This window comes from Heptranchias perlo, chromosome 1 (assembly GCF_035084215.1).
Source record: "Heptranchias perlo isolate sHepPer1 chromosome 1, sHepPer1.hap1, whole genome shotgun sequence".
Lineage (NCBI taxonomy): Eukaryota > Metazoa > Chordata > Chondrichthyes > Hexanchiformes > Hexanchidae > Heptranchias > Heptranchias perlo.
Window position 1 is genome coordinate 90,001,466 of NC_090325.1, and position 16,726 is coordinate 90,018,191.

General features: G+C 44.5%; 1 protein-coding gene across 1 annotated transcript in view; it reads right to left on the minus strand.

The window, feature by feature from the left end:
- Positions 1 to 16,726, minus strand: part of grxcr1a (glutaredoxin and cysteine rich domain containing 1 a) — a 75,738-nt gene that overhangs the window by 44,838 nt on the left and 14,174 nt on the right. The window contains exon 2 of the mRNA XM_067998720.1: positions 8,967 to 9,206. Coding sequence (XP_067854821.1) covers positions 8,967 to 9,206 — 240 coding nt within the window. The remainder of the gene's footprint in view (positions 1 to 8,966; positions 9,207 to 16,726) is intronic.

Sequence of the window (16,726 nt, forward strand, 5' to 3'; positions counted from 1 at the left end):
CTCTGACCTGCTCTTGTAGCCACATTATTTATATGGCTGGTCCAGTTAAGTTTCTGGTCAATGGTGACCCCCAGGATGTTGATGGTGGGGGATTCGGCAATGGTAATGCCGTTGAATGTCAAGGGGAGGTGGTTAGACTCTCTCTTGTTGGAGATGGTCATTGCCTGGCACTTGTCTGGCGCGAATGTTGCTTGCTACTTATCAGCTCAAACCTGGATGTTGTCCAGGTCTTGCTGCTTGCGGGCATGGACTGCTTCATTATTTGAGGGGTTGCGAATGGAACTGAACACTGTGCAATCATCAGCGAACATCCCCATTTCTGACCTTATGATGGAGAGAAGGTCATTGATGAAGCAGCTGAAGATGGTTGGGCCTAGGACACTGCCCTGAGGAACTCCTGCAGCAATGTCCTGGGGCTGAGATGATTGGCCTCCAACAACCACTACCATCTTCCTTTGTGCTAGGTATGACTCCAGCCACTGGAGAGTTTTCCCCCTGATTCCCATTGACTTCAATTTTACTAGGGCTCCTTGGTGCCACACTCGGTCAAATACTGCCTTGATGTCAAGGGCAGTGACTCTCACCTCGCCTCTGGAATTCAGCTCTTTTATCCATGTTTGGACCAAGGCTGTAATGAGGTCTGGAGCCGAGTGGTCCTGGCGGAACCCAAACTGAGCATCGGTGAGCAGGTTATTATGAGTAAGTGCCGTTTGATAACACTGTCGACAACACCTTCCATCACTTTGCTGATGATTGAGAGTAGACTGATGGGGCGGTAATTGGCCGGATTGGAATTGTCCTGCTTTTTGTGGACAGGACATACCTGGGCAATTTTCCACATTGTCGGATGCCAGTGTTGTTGCTGTACTGGAACAGTTTGGCTAGAGGCGCGGCTAGTTCTGGAGCACAAGTCTTCAGCACTACAGCCGGGATGTTGTCGGGCCCATAGCCTTTGCTGTATCCAGTGCACTCAGCCGTTTCTTGATAACACGTGGAGTGAATCGAATTGGCTGATGACTGGCTTCTGTGATGGTGAGGATATCAGGAGGAGGCCGAGATGGATCATCCACTCGGCACTTCTGGCTGAAGATGGTTGCAAATGCTTCAGCCTTGTTTTTTGCACTCATGTGCTGGACTCCGCCATCATTGAGGATGGGGATGTTTACAGAGCCTCCTCCTCCCGTTAGTTTAATTGTCCACCACCATTCACGAACGGATGTGGCAGTACTGCAGAGCTTTGATCTGATCCGTTGGTTGTGGAATCGCTTAGCTCTGTCTATAGCATGTTGCTTCTGCTGTTTAGCATGCATATAGTCCTGTGTTGTAGCTTCACCAGGTTGGCACCTAATTTTTAGGTACACCTGGTGCTGTTCCTGGCATGCTCTTCTACACTCCTCATTGAACTCCTCAAAGAAGGTTCACTCGGTTAATCCCGGGGATGAGGGGGCGGACATATGAGGAGAGGTTGAGTAGATTGGGACTCTACTCATTGGAGTTCAGAAGAATGAGAGGTGATCTTATTGAAACATATAAGATTGTGAAGGGGCTTGATCGGGTGGATGCGGTAAGGATGTTCCCAAGGATGGGTGAAACGAGAACGAGGGGACATAATCTTAGAATAAGCGGCTGCTCTTTCAAAACTGAGATGAGGAGAAACTTCTTCACTCAGAGGGTAGTAGGTCTGTGGAATTTGCTGCCCCAGGAAGCTGTGGAAGGACAGCATTAAATAAATTTAAAACAGAAATCGACAGTTTCCTGGAAGTAAAGGGAATTAGGGGTTACGGGGAGCGGGCAGGAAATTGGACATGAATTTAGATTTGAGGTTAGGATCAGATCAGCCATGATCTTATTGAATGGCGGAGCAGGCTCGAGGGGCTGATTGGCCTACTCCTGCTCCTATTTCTTTTGTTCTTATGTTCTTATGAACCAGGGTTGATGCCCTGGCATGTTGGTAATGGTAGAGTGAGGAATATGCCGGGCCATGAGGTTACAGATTGTGCTGGAATACAATTCTGCTGCTGCTGATGGCCCACAGCACCTCATGGATGTCCAGTTTTGAGCTGCTAGATCTGTTCTGAATCTATCCCATTTAGCACGATGGTTGTGCCACACAACATGTTGGATGGTGTCCTCATTGCAAAGACGGGACTTCGTCTCCATGAGGACTGTGCGGTGGTCACTCCTACCAATACCGTAATGGACAGATGCATCTGCGACAGGTAGATTGGTGAGGACGAGGTCAAGTAGGTTTTTCCCTCGTGTTGGTTCGCTCACCACCTGCCGCAGGCCCAGTCTGACAGCTATGTCCTTCAGGACTCAGCAAGCTCAGTCAGTAGTGGTGCTACCGAGCCACTCTTGGTGATGGACATTGAAGTCCCCCACCCAGAGTACATTCTGTGCCCTTGCTACCCTCAGTGCTTCCTCCAAGTGGTCAGCTGAGGGAGGATGGTAGGTGGTAATCAGCAGGAGGTTTCTTTGCCCATGTTTGACCTGATGCCTTGAGATTTCATGGGGTCCGGAGTCAATGTTGAGGACTCCCAGGGCCACTCCCTCCTGACTGTATATCACTGTACCGCCACCTCTGGTGGGTCTGTCCTGCCAGTGGGACAGGACATACCCAGGGATGGTGATGGAAGAGTCTGGGACGTTGGCTGAAAGATATGATTCTATGAGTATGGCTATGTCAGACTGTTGCTTGACTAGTCTGTGGGACAGCTCTCCCAATTTTGGCACAAGTCCCCAGATGTTAGTCAGGAGGACTTTGCAGAGTTGACTGGGCTTGGTTTGCCTTTGTCGTGTTTGGTGCCTCGTGGTCCGATGTCGGGTGGTCCATCCGGTTTTATTCTTATTGTGACTTTAGTTAAGCAAGATTGTGCAACTGAGTGGCTTGCTAGGCCATTTCAGAGGGCAATTAAGAATCAACCACAATGCTGTGGGTCTGGAGTCACATATTGGCCAGACTGGGTAAGGACGGCAGGTTTCCTTCCCTAAAGGACATTAGTGAACCAGATGGGTTTTTATGACAATCCGGTAGTTTCATGGCCACCATTACTGATACTAGTATTTTAATACAGATTTTATTTAATTAATTGAATTTAAATTCCCCAGCTGCCGTGGTGGGATTTGAACTCATGACTCCGGATTATTAGATCAAATACAAGGATCCTGTGTTTGGCTGTGAGAAATACAGTTTTCAATGTCCTTTGTTCAGGAATATCTTCAAAGGAGCTTGGAGCTATATCTTGTGCAGTGTTGCACAAAGACTGTACTTAGCCTGAAGCCAATGGATATACAGGCATGTCAGAAACTCCATGGTAATGTATAGCCACATAACTAAAGAAACTGCTTCAAGTAGCAGTTTTATATCAAGCCTTAGTGGAGGGGAAGCATCTTTGTTATTTTTGATTCCGAGAAGATTAGTAAAGTTTGGAATTGCTACTGTTTGTGCTGAGTCTATTCGTTTATCTATCTAATGATCAATATATATTTCTAGTGGTTTATAGCCTGAGCCAAAGTCCGATAGAGTGTAAATTCTTCTGCTTACGAAGACAGAGAGATCACATGGTAACATAAGAACATAAGAAATAGAAACACGAGTCGAAGTAGGCCATACGGCCCCTCCAGCCTGCTCCGCCATTCAATAAGGTCATGGCTGATCTTTGACCTCAACTCCATTTTCCTGCCTGATCCACACATCCCTTGATTCCCTTACAGTCCAAAAATCTATCAATCTCAGTATTGAACATACTCAACGACTGAGCATCCACAGCCCTCTGGGGTAGAGAATTCCAAAGATTCACAACCATCTGAGTGAAGAAATTTCTCCTCATCTCAGTCCTAAATGGCTATCTTGAGACTATGACCTTAGTTCCAGGCTCTCCGGGCAGGGGAAACAGCCTTTCAGCATCTACCCTGTAAAGCCCTCTCAGAATTTTATATGTTTCAATGAGATCACCTCTCATTCTTCTAAACTCTAGAGAGTATAGGCCCATTCTATTCAACCTCTCCTCATAGGACAACCCTCTCATCCCAGGAATCAATCTAGTGAACCTTCGCTGCACCACCTCTAAGGCAAGTATATCCTTCCTTAGGTAAGGAGACCAAAACTGTACACAGTACTCCAGGTGAGGTCTCACCAAAGCCCTGTATAATTGCAACAAGACTTCCTTACTTTTGTACTCCAACCCCCTTGCAATAAAGGCCAACATGCTATTTGCCTTCCTAATTGCTTGCTGTACCTGCATGCTAACTTTCTGTGTTTTGTGTACAAGGACACCCAAATCCCTCTGAACAGCAACATTGAATAGTTGCTCACCATTTTAAAAATATTGTGTTTTTCTATTTTTCCTACCAAAGTGAATAACCTCACATTTCCCCACATTATACTCCATCTGCCACCTTCTTTCCCACTCACTTAACCTGTCCACAGCCCTTTGCAGACTCTTTGTGTCCTCTTCACAGCTTACTTTCCCACCTAGCTTTGTATCATCAGCAAACCTTTATGAAAGGGAAATCATATTTGACAAATCTATTAGAGTTTTTTGAGGCTGTAACTGGCAGGGTAGATAAAGGGGAGCCAGTGGATGTAGTATATTTGGATTTTCAAAATGCATTCGATGAGGTGCCACACGAAAGGCTGTTGCACAAGATAAGGGCTCATGGGATTGGGGATAATATATTAGCATGGATAGAAGATTGGTTAACAGACTTCATCTAAGTCATTAATATAGATTGTAAATAGCTGAGGCCCAAGCACTGAGCCTTGTGGCACCCCACTAGTTACAGCCTGCCGGCCTGAAAATGACCCGTTTATCCCTACTCTCTCTTTTCTGTCTGTTATCCAATCCTCTATCCATGCTAATGTATTATCCCCAATCCCATGAGCCCTTATCTTGTGTAACAACCTTTTGTGTGGCACCTTATCAAATGCATTTTGAAAATCCAAATATACTACATCCACTGGCTCCCCTTTATCTAGCCTGCTAGTTACATCCTCAAAAAACTCGAATAGATTTGTCAAATATGATTTCCCTTTCATAAAACCATGTTGACTCTGCCTAATCATATTATGATTTTCTAAGTGCCCCGTAACCATGTCCTTAATAATGGATTCCAGCATTTTCCCGACTACTGCTGTCAGGCTGACTGGCCTGTAATTCCCTGTTTTCTCTCTCCCGCCTTTTTTGAATAGCGGTGTTACATTTGCTACCTTCCAATCCACTGGGACTGTTCTAGAATCTAGGGAATTCTGGAAGATCACACCCAATGCATCCACTATCTCTGTAGCCACCTCTTTTAGAACCCTAGGATGCAGGCCATCAGGTCCAGGAGATTTGTTGGCTTTTAGTCTCATTAATTTCTCCAGTACTTTTTCTTTACTAATATTAATTACTTTAAGTTCCTCACACTCATTAGGATGTGATATATTCCAGTACTGTAAAGTATAGTGACATGGATTCTCTGTTTAACCACTAGCTCTTCCTCCATTTACCTAGATATTTGGAAGTTAAAGGCAAATTCTGGTTCATAGGGGATACAGGTTCACTGCAGGGCTCTGGGGGGAAAACGGGGCAATGGGATTAGTGTTGGATTGATCTTGCTAAGAGCCAGCACAGACATGATGGTCCGAATGGTTGTAAATTTCCATGCACTAAAATCTGGATAATTAGAATTAGAAGATTGGGGTGATTTCCTTTGTCTGCTATTTGTAGGAAAATTGTAAATATATTCTAGTTAACAGTATTTTTCATTTTGCTACACGAGAGAAAGTCTTCCATTGTTAGCAAAATGTTATTTGGTTTCACTTTTTATATGCCCTCCCATATCTTCACCCTTTCATACAAACATACAAATTAAGAGCAGGAGTAAGCCATTCGGCCCCTCGAGCCTGCTCTGCCATTTGATAAGATCATGGCTGATCTGATTGTGACCTCAACCCTACTTTTCCATCTACCTACTATAACCTTCGACTCCCTTGTTAGTCAGGAATCTATCTCACTCAGCCTTAATACAAACATACGAATTAAGAGCAGGAGTAGGCCATTCGACCCCTCGTGTTCGTGTTTCCCACTGCTCCATCACACCATATTTTCTTCTTCAACTAGGTCCAGACTTTTCCACAGACCCTGTTACTTTCGCTATTGGTCTGAACCTGCTTTCTCCTAAACATTGTAATTTAAATAAACTTAAGGTATTGGGCCCGATGTTACCAGGGCTGCGGGTTCTCGGCAGGGGGGCTATCGGGCACGTGGGTAACACGCCCGGGGAAACGAGTCAGCCACCCGCGCGATCGCAGCCCAATTGGATCCACTTACCTGTTCTTCCGGGTTCCCCACTGTTGATCTGCACGTCGGGCGGGCTGGGCATGCGCAGTAAGATCTGTCAGCTGGGGGAGCTCTATTTAAAGGGGCAGTCCTCCACTGACAGATGCTGCAACAAATAGAAAAAATTACAGCATGGAGCAGTCCAGGGGGAAGGCTGCTCCCAGTTTAATGATGCCTCACTCCAGGTATCAATACATGGGGTGAGGAGGAGGGGGAGGACAGAGATCTTCCCCCCGGCGGGCAGGAGGAAGTGGCCTGCCTCTGCCACCAAGAAGGCCTGGCTCGAGGTGGCAGAGGAGGTCACCTGCAACACCAACATATCGCCCACCTGCATACAATGCAGGAGGCACTCCAATGACCTCAGTAGGTCAGCCAAAGTGAGTACACTTACTCATTCCCCGACACTCCATCTGCCACATCACCGCCCCCACCCCACACCTCCTTCTGCACTGCCAACACTACTCTGTCACATCACCCATCATACCCACTCAAACCTCATCCTCATCTTACCTGCACTTACTCACCTCGCCAGTACTCATCCCGCCACTACCACTCAACCCAATCCTCATACAATCTCATGGCTCTATCTCATACTCACCCTCTCGTGCATCTCATTCACGGCCAGCCTCACTCAACCTGCCACTACCTGTGCTGCAGCCACAGGGCATGCATCAGATATGTGCATTAGGCAGCGTAAGGCAAACGTGTCGTGAGCATGAAGGGGATGCACAAGGGTGTTTGAGGGTTTGTCATGGTTGTTACTTATATTGAATTTCTGACCAACTCACATTAAATATTATATTGTCCCCACTACTGCCATGTCTTTGCGAATCTTGTCTGGTTTGTGCAATAATTCCCTTTCCTAAGGATCACTATGAAGACCCACACTTGATGCCACCCATTGTGTCACTGCAGAGTGGTGTAGGTGTATTTGCAGGGCTGTTTTGTGCAGACAGCTGAGAGACGTCGGCGATGACCCCGCTTGCACCCTGGAAGGATGCGGAGGAGAAGTTGTTGAGTGCAGTGGTGACTTTGACAGCGACAGGTAAGAAGATGGTGCTCGGGCCAGCCAGGAGCAGCTTGGCATGAAGGAGGCTGCAGATGTCCACAGCCACATGTCGAGTGACTCTGAGCCTCCATGTGCACTGCTGCTCAGAGAAGTCCAGGAGGCTGAGCCTCGGTCTGTGGACCCTGTGGCGAGGGTAGTGCCCTCTGCGACGCATCTCTCTCTGCGGTAGCCCTCCCTCCTGCCGTACAGGTGGATGTGTCACAGCACTCTGTCGTGGAGCTCCACATGTCAGAGGTGGATGGCGAGGCTGGTGAGGCTGGTGATGCTGTTCGCCCTCCGAGGAGGTCATGACTGCAGCTACGGCGGCCCCCATGAATTGAATTGAATTTTCTATTCTAAGGGGTAGATTTTAACTATAAGGTAGCTGACCAGCTGCCCTATAGTGCCGGCGGGGAGGCCCATTCCGTTTTGAGAGTCGGTCCTCATTATCATGCCGCCAGAAGGCCGCTCCCCGCTGCAGTTCACCGGCTCTGGGCCATGCAATTTCGGGTGGCCCGGAGGCCGACTTGGCCGGCAGAAAGGTATGTGGGGGGAGGGACAATCGCAGAGGGCGATTGAGGGGAGCAGCCCATGGCAACGTTATTCTTGTGGAGGTCAGAGGAGCATTCCTGCACCTCTTGGCTCTTACAAAAGTAAATTTTCACTTCCTCTTTTGGTCTTCTTTGGCTGTATTGCCAGGTAAAACTGGGAATATGTACATCATAGGACCCCAATTTACATATTAAAAGGGCCTACCACCTAGAACAGGCAGGTACTCTGGCCACCTAGCAGTAGGTGAGGATGAGGTCAGTCAAGTTGAGAGCAGTTTTTAGGGCAGTGCCACCCCATGAAAGCTTCCCCTAAGAGTGTGCCAACCACTGATGTTAGACTAATTGGTCTAATTTGCCCATCTGGAAATTTCATGGAGGTCCTCTAGCAGGAGATCATTGGAACCACCGGAAAAAGGCCCAGGCTTGGCCAACAGTTTCATGTTTATTGTGGGTAAATCTTCTGGATCAGTAGTGGAGAATCTTCAAATATGAGATGGTTCGAATACAAAATAGATATCTTCCTAGAAGGCAAAAAGGGCACGCATCAAAGGATCGAATTCTGTGAATCAATAGCCCAACTATCACAGGAGTAGCCACCCAATCAAAGGACAACTCATTGCACCACTTAACCAATTAATTGGCACCAACTCAAATCAGCCCACAGGTAAATCATCAAATAAACAAGTTTTAATGGTTTCTAAATAACTCCTAATATTGAGCAGCTGAAATAAACTAAATTATAGTCAAGATATAGTGAAAAATAATTAAAAACCAGAAATTTTGCCACAATCATTCCCACCAAAGCTAAACTCCACAATCTTCTAGCATTCACACTCCACTAGTCTCTCTTCACTCAAGTTTTATTGTGTTACTTGAGCTTGGTGACTCAAGTAGCTGTATGAATATATAAGGAACAAAGGTAAAAATAGGATTCACCATTAAAATGGTGAAGAATATATTATTTTATTTGTAGTTTTCCCCATAAAACAGCTTAAATAAAATGGCAAATACAGCTTGGCAATTGGCCAGAACTTCTCAACTTACCCCCAGATAATGGCCATCGATGAACACCACAGGTAAGGAAGGAGATTCATTAGCTCTCTTGCAACGCTCTTCAAGTTCCTTTCCATAATCACTGTTCAAAGCAATATTTTTCTCTTCCAACTTTACTCTGTGATTTTGGAAAATTTTCCTCACTAACTCACAGCGGTCAAATGTTGTCCTCACAACACGAAGGCTAGTTGTGTAGATTACTATTCTTCCACATTCTAGTGTTAGTGGTGGCTGCAACAAATAAAGAGAGGTCTCAAACACAGCGTTATCCTTTTCTTATTATGTTAACTCTCTAATTAATAGATATTTTCAAGTAACTTGGTCAAGGTTAAATTATTTTAATTTGGCTCTTCTAACCAGAGTTTGTAAAGTGTAATAAATGAATGAAAAATTAGTAGAGGCAATGTTGAAATAAAAATGGGTTGATGCTAAGTAAGGTTTTGCAATAAACTAAAGAACTAACCATGACTACTCTGCCTTTTCACCTGAGTTAATAGTGCACAAAAATTGAGGCCAATTAACTGACCTTTGAAAATGGAAAGTTTTACACCCATGAGCTGACTCACCACAACAGAGCTACTGTTGTGATCATCTCCAATCACTGTGAATTTTTTTGCACACCATATGCCACATGCATATGCCCTAGGGATATTTCTGTTGTTTTTGAATCAGGTGACCTTTTACTCAACATTTAAAGGTCTGTGGATCAATACATCAGAAGAGTAGTACATCCCTAGTTGCCTATCAATAAGAATATGCCTTTAATTATCTCCTTCACTTAAGTTAGAATTAAAGTGAAAGCGATAATTAAAGGCACATAGGCAGCAAATTTAAATTTGTATACATTCATTCCAAAAGGTGCCCCTCTCCCTTCCTGAGAGTGGTCCATTGTGCCTGTGCCAATCTTGGTTCTTTCACTGAAGCTGTCTACTGTAATCCCATTTCCCTGCCCTTTCCCTGAATTCTTTTTTTAAAACTTCCTTTTCAAATACTTATCCATTTCCTTTTTACATTATATTATCGTTTCTACTTCAATGTACATTTCTAGGGTGATTCATTGGCATGCTTCAGGCAATTGTTGATACTTTTATATTAAAAGTGGTATATTCTGGTTAACTTTAGAATAACTTTTTACTTCACAGTGGATACATTTTAAATCTATTAGAACATTTTGAGTGAATTCATGTTAAGTTGGTTACGACGATATTTTGAATTAGGTTCTGAGGGTTATGTTGATAGTGAACACTTACAGAAGCATAGAAATTACAGCACAGAAGGAGACCATTTGGTCCATTGTGCCTGTGCCAATGCTAGCTCCTCCACTGAAGCTGTTTACTGTAATCCTATTTCCCTGCCTTCCTCTGTACTCTTTTTTTTTTAAAGCTTCATTTCAAAACACTTATCCATTTCCCTTTTACATTATATTTTCATTTCTACTTCAATAGCTGCTTATGGTAAAGCATCCCATATTCTCATAATCCTCTGTGTGAAAGAATTCTGCTAACTTCCCCCTTCCTTTTTCTAGTGATAATTCTGAATTTATGTCTATTTGTTACTGATTTAACAGCAGGTAGAAACAATCACTATTCACTTCCTCAAAACCTTTTGCAATTCTGAAAACCTATATTAGGTTCCAATGAAAAATGACCCAAGTTTTCAAGCCTTTTGCCATAACTATTTCTGGTATCATTTTAGTGATTTTTCACTGTACCCTTCCCATGGCTCTAATACTCTTCCCAGAACTGTATGGCCTAATTAAGATCTTGTACAAATTCAGTATCACCTCCTTGCCTCTATTTTCAATTCTCCTATATATGAAACCCAAAATCCCATTTGCTTTTATTATGTTCTTTCTAACTGCACTCCCACCTTTTAAAATCTATCTATCTGCATCTCTAGATCTCTCCTTTCCTCCACTCTGCTAAGAATCTTGACATTTAATGTATACTTCTTTTCACTACCACCATCAAAAAGGTACAATTTTGTTTCTATACTTACCTTCATGTGGAGTGCTCCTCCCAGCTCCACAGCACGACTGTGGGTCACTGATGACCCGCGCTAGCTCCCCACCCGTTCTCCTCCACCCCCCCCCCACCTCTCACAGGATATATTGGAGGCCAGTGCACTGGCAAGCTGCCTCTGGAGGCATGGCAGGTGCTGGCAGCCTCAATATGGGTCTAAATGAATTTCTAGGCCTATAGCTCTACACTGTTCTACCCATGTGCCTTAACCCCAGGTTCAGAAGAACACCTCTACCTCGCCAGAATTTATCCATGTCCCACATTAACTATCTTTACGGACAGTCTGAATGAGGTTACCAATTTAAGCCAAATTACAATTCTGGCTAATTTTAATTTCACGTGTCGCCCTTACAACTGGAAGAGAGACAGGAGACCCTCATCACATTCGTCGGAGCTGAATATAAAGAAATCTATGAATTACACACTTGGGAATTAAGAGCCACTTCTGCGCTGATGACCAGCATGACATGCTTGAAGTTTCTCTTGTTTTTCTTCACAGTTTGGAAAATAAAATTAACCATTACAAATGCCCTTCTTTAGTATTATTTTCACAATCAAGGAGGTTCATTCTTTTTATTCCACTTTTCTTCATTTTTCTTCCCTTCTATCCTGACAGCGCAGATTTTTGTTCAGCTTTAATCCCAAAGACACTAACTTCTCTCCAGTACTTTGCCAAAGTGGCTATTCTTCATTACTTAGAAATACATCACATAGAATCCGCAGCACAGAAACAGACCATTCAGCCCAACGTGTCAATGGCAGTGTTTATACACCACACAAGCCTCCTCCCAATCTAATTACCTCCTCCCACCCTGCCCTTATATCCCTCCATTCCCTTCACCCTCATGTATGCATCAAGCCTCCATCAATGATATATGCTTCAACCACTCCATGTGGCAGTGAGTTGCACATTCTCACCATTCTCTGTGGAGTTAGCCTTTGGTTTGTAATAGTAGCAGCACCTCCGAGTGAGAAGGTTAAGGGGACAAACCCGTCTTCAGACAGTCCTGGTGAGTGGAGACCGAAGATCTGGCTTTCAATTCTGGGTTGACATCCAGTAGGATATTCGTGTCCAATAGTTGTGGGTGCCCAACCCCTCCCACCCCCTCATTGTATGGGTCGTGGGAGCCCATAAAACGCTCCCACCATATTGGATTTACCATCCTATTGGCCGGTATAAAGATGGTTACTGTCATGGAAGGAGCATTCACATCACATCATAGTCAGCCTGTTAATCAGCTTGTAAATCCTTCCACTATTTCTTTATTCTTTAAGGGAAGAGTGTGAAGATATGGAAAAAACAACCACTCGGTGAAAATAAATTCCTCCTAAATTCTTTATTTCGTCTGTTAGTGACCATTTTATATTTATGCTCCCCTGTTCTGGACTCGCCCACAAGTGCAAACGGTTTCTCCACATCCAACCTGTCGACCCCTTCATAATTTTAAAGACCCCTATCAGATCTTTTCTTTGTTTTCTCTTTTGCAAAGAAAAGAGCCACGACCTGCTCAATCTTTCCTATAGAATCCTCTCAATTCTGGCAACATCCTTCTATATCTTTTCTGCACTTTTTTCAGTGCTTTAATACCCTTTGTGTAGTATGGAGACAGAACTGTACACAGTACTCCAAGTGTGGTGTAAACAAGGTCCTTGCTTTTGTATTCTGTTCCTTTAGAAATGAACCCCTGTACTTTGTTTGCACTCTTTATGGCTGTATCAACTTGTGTTGCTATTCTTAGAGATTTATGTATCTGTATTCCGAGATCTCTTCGCTTCTCTAACCCATTTAGTTTCTTACCTTCGAAGGAATAAGTGGCCTCCTTATTCCACCTACCAAAATGAACCACCTCACACTTCACTATATTGAATTTAATTTACCATTTACTGGCCCACTCTGCAAGCCTGTTTATGTCTTCCAGAATTTTGATGCAGTTTTTCACATTATTGGCTATGATGAACAGCAGTGGTCCCAGCGCAGATCTCTGGATGACACCACTTGCCACTTTATGCCAATCCGAGAAACTTCCCTTAACTCTTACCTCTGTTTTCTGATTTTTAGTCATCTTTCAATCCATTCTGCTACCGGGCCCCTGACTCCACACGCCCTGACCTTTGCCGTGAGTCTCTTATGTGGCACCTTATCGAAGGCCTCCTGAAAGTCCATGTATACCACATCCACTGCATTGACCGTGTCTACTTTCTGATACGTCTTCAAAAAATTCACCAAGGTTGGTTAGACATGACCTTCCTTTTAGAAATCTATGCTGACTTTTTTATTATATTCTCTGCCTCCAGATATTTTGTTATCTGATCTTTTAGCAAAGATTTTAGTATCTTTTCTATCACTGATGTTGAACTAACTAGTCTGAACTTCCCTGAGTTAGTTCGATCTCCTTTTTTGAAGAGAGAAATTATATTTGCTGATTGCCAGTCCTCTGGCCCTATTCATTTTTATGGATACTGGTGCTCCTGCTATCTGTAGTTGCACCCTATCTGGACCTGGAGTCTTATCCTCCTTAAGTTTGACTAGTTTGTCTAGTATCTTATTTCGTCCTATCTATCTTAACTGTTTTAATATCCCTCTTGACTTCTACTACTGTTGTCATTTCCTCTTTGATAGCCTCTTCAGTGAAAACTGAGGCTAAGGTGTGAGCCTATACACTAAGTGTCAACGGGATATTCAACAGTGGAGAGAATCGCATCCAAGCCAAATTCTATTCTCACTTGACACCCAGCCACATACACATATTCTGGCAAGTGTTCATTGGATTGCAATCACAAGAAAAAAAACTTGGAGTCAATTTTCATTTTGGGTGGGCGGTGGGCAGGTGATCCGTTCTATCTGCCCAATGACGTCGGCGGGAGGCCAGATCGATTTTGGTGATCGGGCTTTATTTAAATATGAGTGCTGAACTTTCAGCGCTAATCTCGCTGCTTAGAGGCAGCTTTACGTTTGGGAGGACAAGAAATCTAGCGGGCTGCTGGTTCTTAAAGCCAGCCTACACCTTTTAAAGAGGCATTCTAGTTGTAGTGGAGCATGATGTCGAGGGCTAGCGTACCCCGATTTTTTGATACTTCAGTGAAGCTGCTTATTGAAGATGTCAGGGCCAGGAAGGAGGTCCTGTTTCCTTCAAACAACAGATGGGTGCCATGACAAATAGGTCAGCAGGCATGGAGAAGATGGCTGAGCTGCATCACTCTCAGGGTCTGGCTCCAACGCCACAAAATGTTTAATGACCTTACCAGGACTGTCAATTAAAACTCCTCCTCACATCTCCCTTATACTGAATACAGTCCCACAACATCACATTCCACCGCACACCCCCACAATTCCCAGAACACTACCAATCCTTCCCTCCCCCACTGCACAAGCCATTCCTCCAATTATAATAGGACACTTCACTGCACCTCCTTCTGCTTACACTCACACACCTGCTACTGACCACAAAACCTGCACAAACAACATTCTGCTTTTATTTTGTATCAACTTGGATTAATTCGTGCAATTCTGTTAAGTTCTTTCATCCAACGATGCCTCCACCTTGCACACATTTGCTGTTTCTTCTTCTTCTCAACATGCACACTATGCTAAACTGCCTCACACATCTTTACAACCCCTTCAAAGGCCACACACTAACCCATTCTTCTTGCAGGACAAGCTTGCACACAACTGATGGGAGTCTGGAAGAACATTGGGAGGTGCAGCCACACTGCAAGAGGCGATGCAGGACTGTGACAGTCTCGCTGGAGAAGCGCAACCTCCTAATGAACTGTTCTTCTGGGGATAGCAGATTTGTGACTCTGGGCTGATACTTCCATATGGAGGTAAGGATGTCTCAGCACTCTCCTCCATCTTTGAGGTCTCCCTGTAGCTGCAGCTCACTGTGGTCCTTCAACCTGTTGCTGCTGCTTCTCTTCTTCTAGCCAGAATTAAATAGCCAAAATGATTCCCATTTTCAGAAAAAGAGTGTTCTCAGTACCCCCTTAAGCTTTCTGAAGGTTGTCCAGGCATTACAAACAAAAAAAAACAGTGATTCTGCACCCAAAAACAACTGAGAAGTACAAATATCTCCCATGCATTTACAGCAATTTAATTTATAGCCAGTGAGTGACCCTTTAAATACTGCTGGAACTGGCCATTTCTCACTCTGTACCAACCATGATTTGTGGGCAGGTTTATGAAGCAGGTATGCTAATTAACCAATATAAGTATTGAATTGACAGAAAATGTCACAGCCGTTCCACCGGTTTGGGCCTTTAGGTATAGACATGGTTCAGTTCAGTGATTAAATAAATCCAACAACTCACATCTTGTGATACAGTCAACTGGTGACATCACTGGGGAAGCAAAATGAACATTGCACCCTACATCTGTTCTTTAGATTTTTAGCTGACATCAATAAATAAATAGGTCATTTTATAGCATGTCACCTGGTAAGTAATTCATTCCATAAAGAATGGGTGTAATAATTCAGGAAGACCACAGGTGGAAGTGAATTATTTAGAGTCTACTCTCGACTGATAAATTTTATATGCAAAGGGTTATCATTGTGTTACCTCTCAATGGGGGAGATTTCAAGTGGGTGCTCCAGGGCTCCATGCTGGGTCAGGTATACAAAACTGACCTAGAATCATAGTCATTACCCTGATTCAGAGACATCAAGATAGAATGAACATGGAACTCAAAAGAAACAACCAAGATCTTACAATAAGAGCTTAACAGGGTTTGCACCTGAGCGGATCAATGGCAAATGAGGTACAATTTGGACATATGCAAGGTACTTTATATCAGAAGTGAAATAGGAGCTATGTTTACTTTATGGGTAGGACCCAACTGGTCAAGACAGAAGTTGAAAGAGATCCGAGGTGTTACTTGGCTTGTCATTCATCAGCTCTGAACAGTGTGAGGCGGCAATAAACAAAGCAAATAGGATGCTGGGTTAAATTGCCATATCAATTGAGTTCAAGCCCCAGAGATCATACTGAAGCTGCAGTAGGGGACCTAGGATGTCCGCTAGTCAGCCCACACCTAGTGTATCAAGTACATTTCTCATCCCCTTGAGATAAGGAGCCACCAAGAGGTAGTCCAGAAGAGAACAAGACTGATCCTTGGATCCCGATATTAGCAGGGAGACGGGATGGCAGCGGGGGGGGGGCTGGGGGGTGGTGATTGGGCACGCGGGTAACCCGCCCAATAAAAAATGTCCGTTTCGCACGTGATTGCAAGTCAATTGGAGGCACTCAATGTGGCTTTCGAGTTTGTCGTCCGAAAGCTGCGCAGCGGGCGGACTGCGCACCTGCATACAGGCTGTCAGCTGGAGGAACTCTAATTAAAGGGCCAGTCCTCCAATGGCTGCTCCTGGAGCAAACACGCACACACCACAATGGAGCAGCACAGGGGAAAGGCTGCTCCTAGATTTAGTGATGCCTCACTCCAGGTGCTACTGGATGGGGTGAGGAGGTGGAGGGATGTTTTCTACCCGGTGGACGGGAGGAAGTGCCCTGCCTCTGCCATCAAGAAGGCCTGGCTCGAGGTCGCAGAGGAGGTCACCAGCAGCAGCAACATCTCGCGCGCATGGATCCAGTGGAGAAGTGCTTTAATGAACTAACTAGATCAGCCAAAGTGAGTACACTTATTGATTCTCCTACATTCCATCTTCCACATCACCGGCCCCCGCCCCCCACTCATTCTGCACGGCCAACACCACATTATCACATCACTCCTCACAA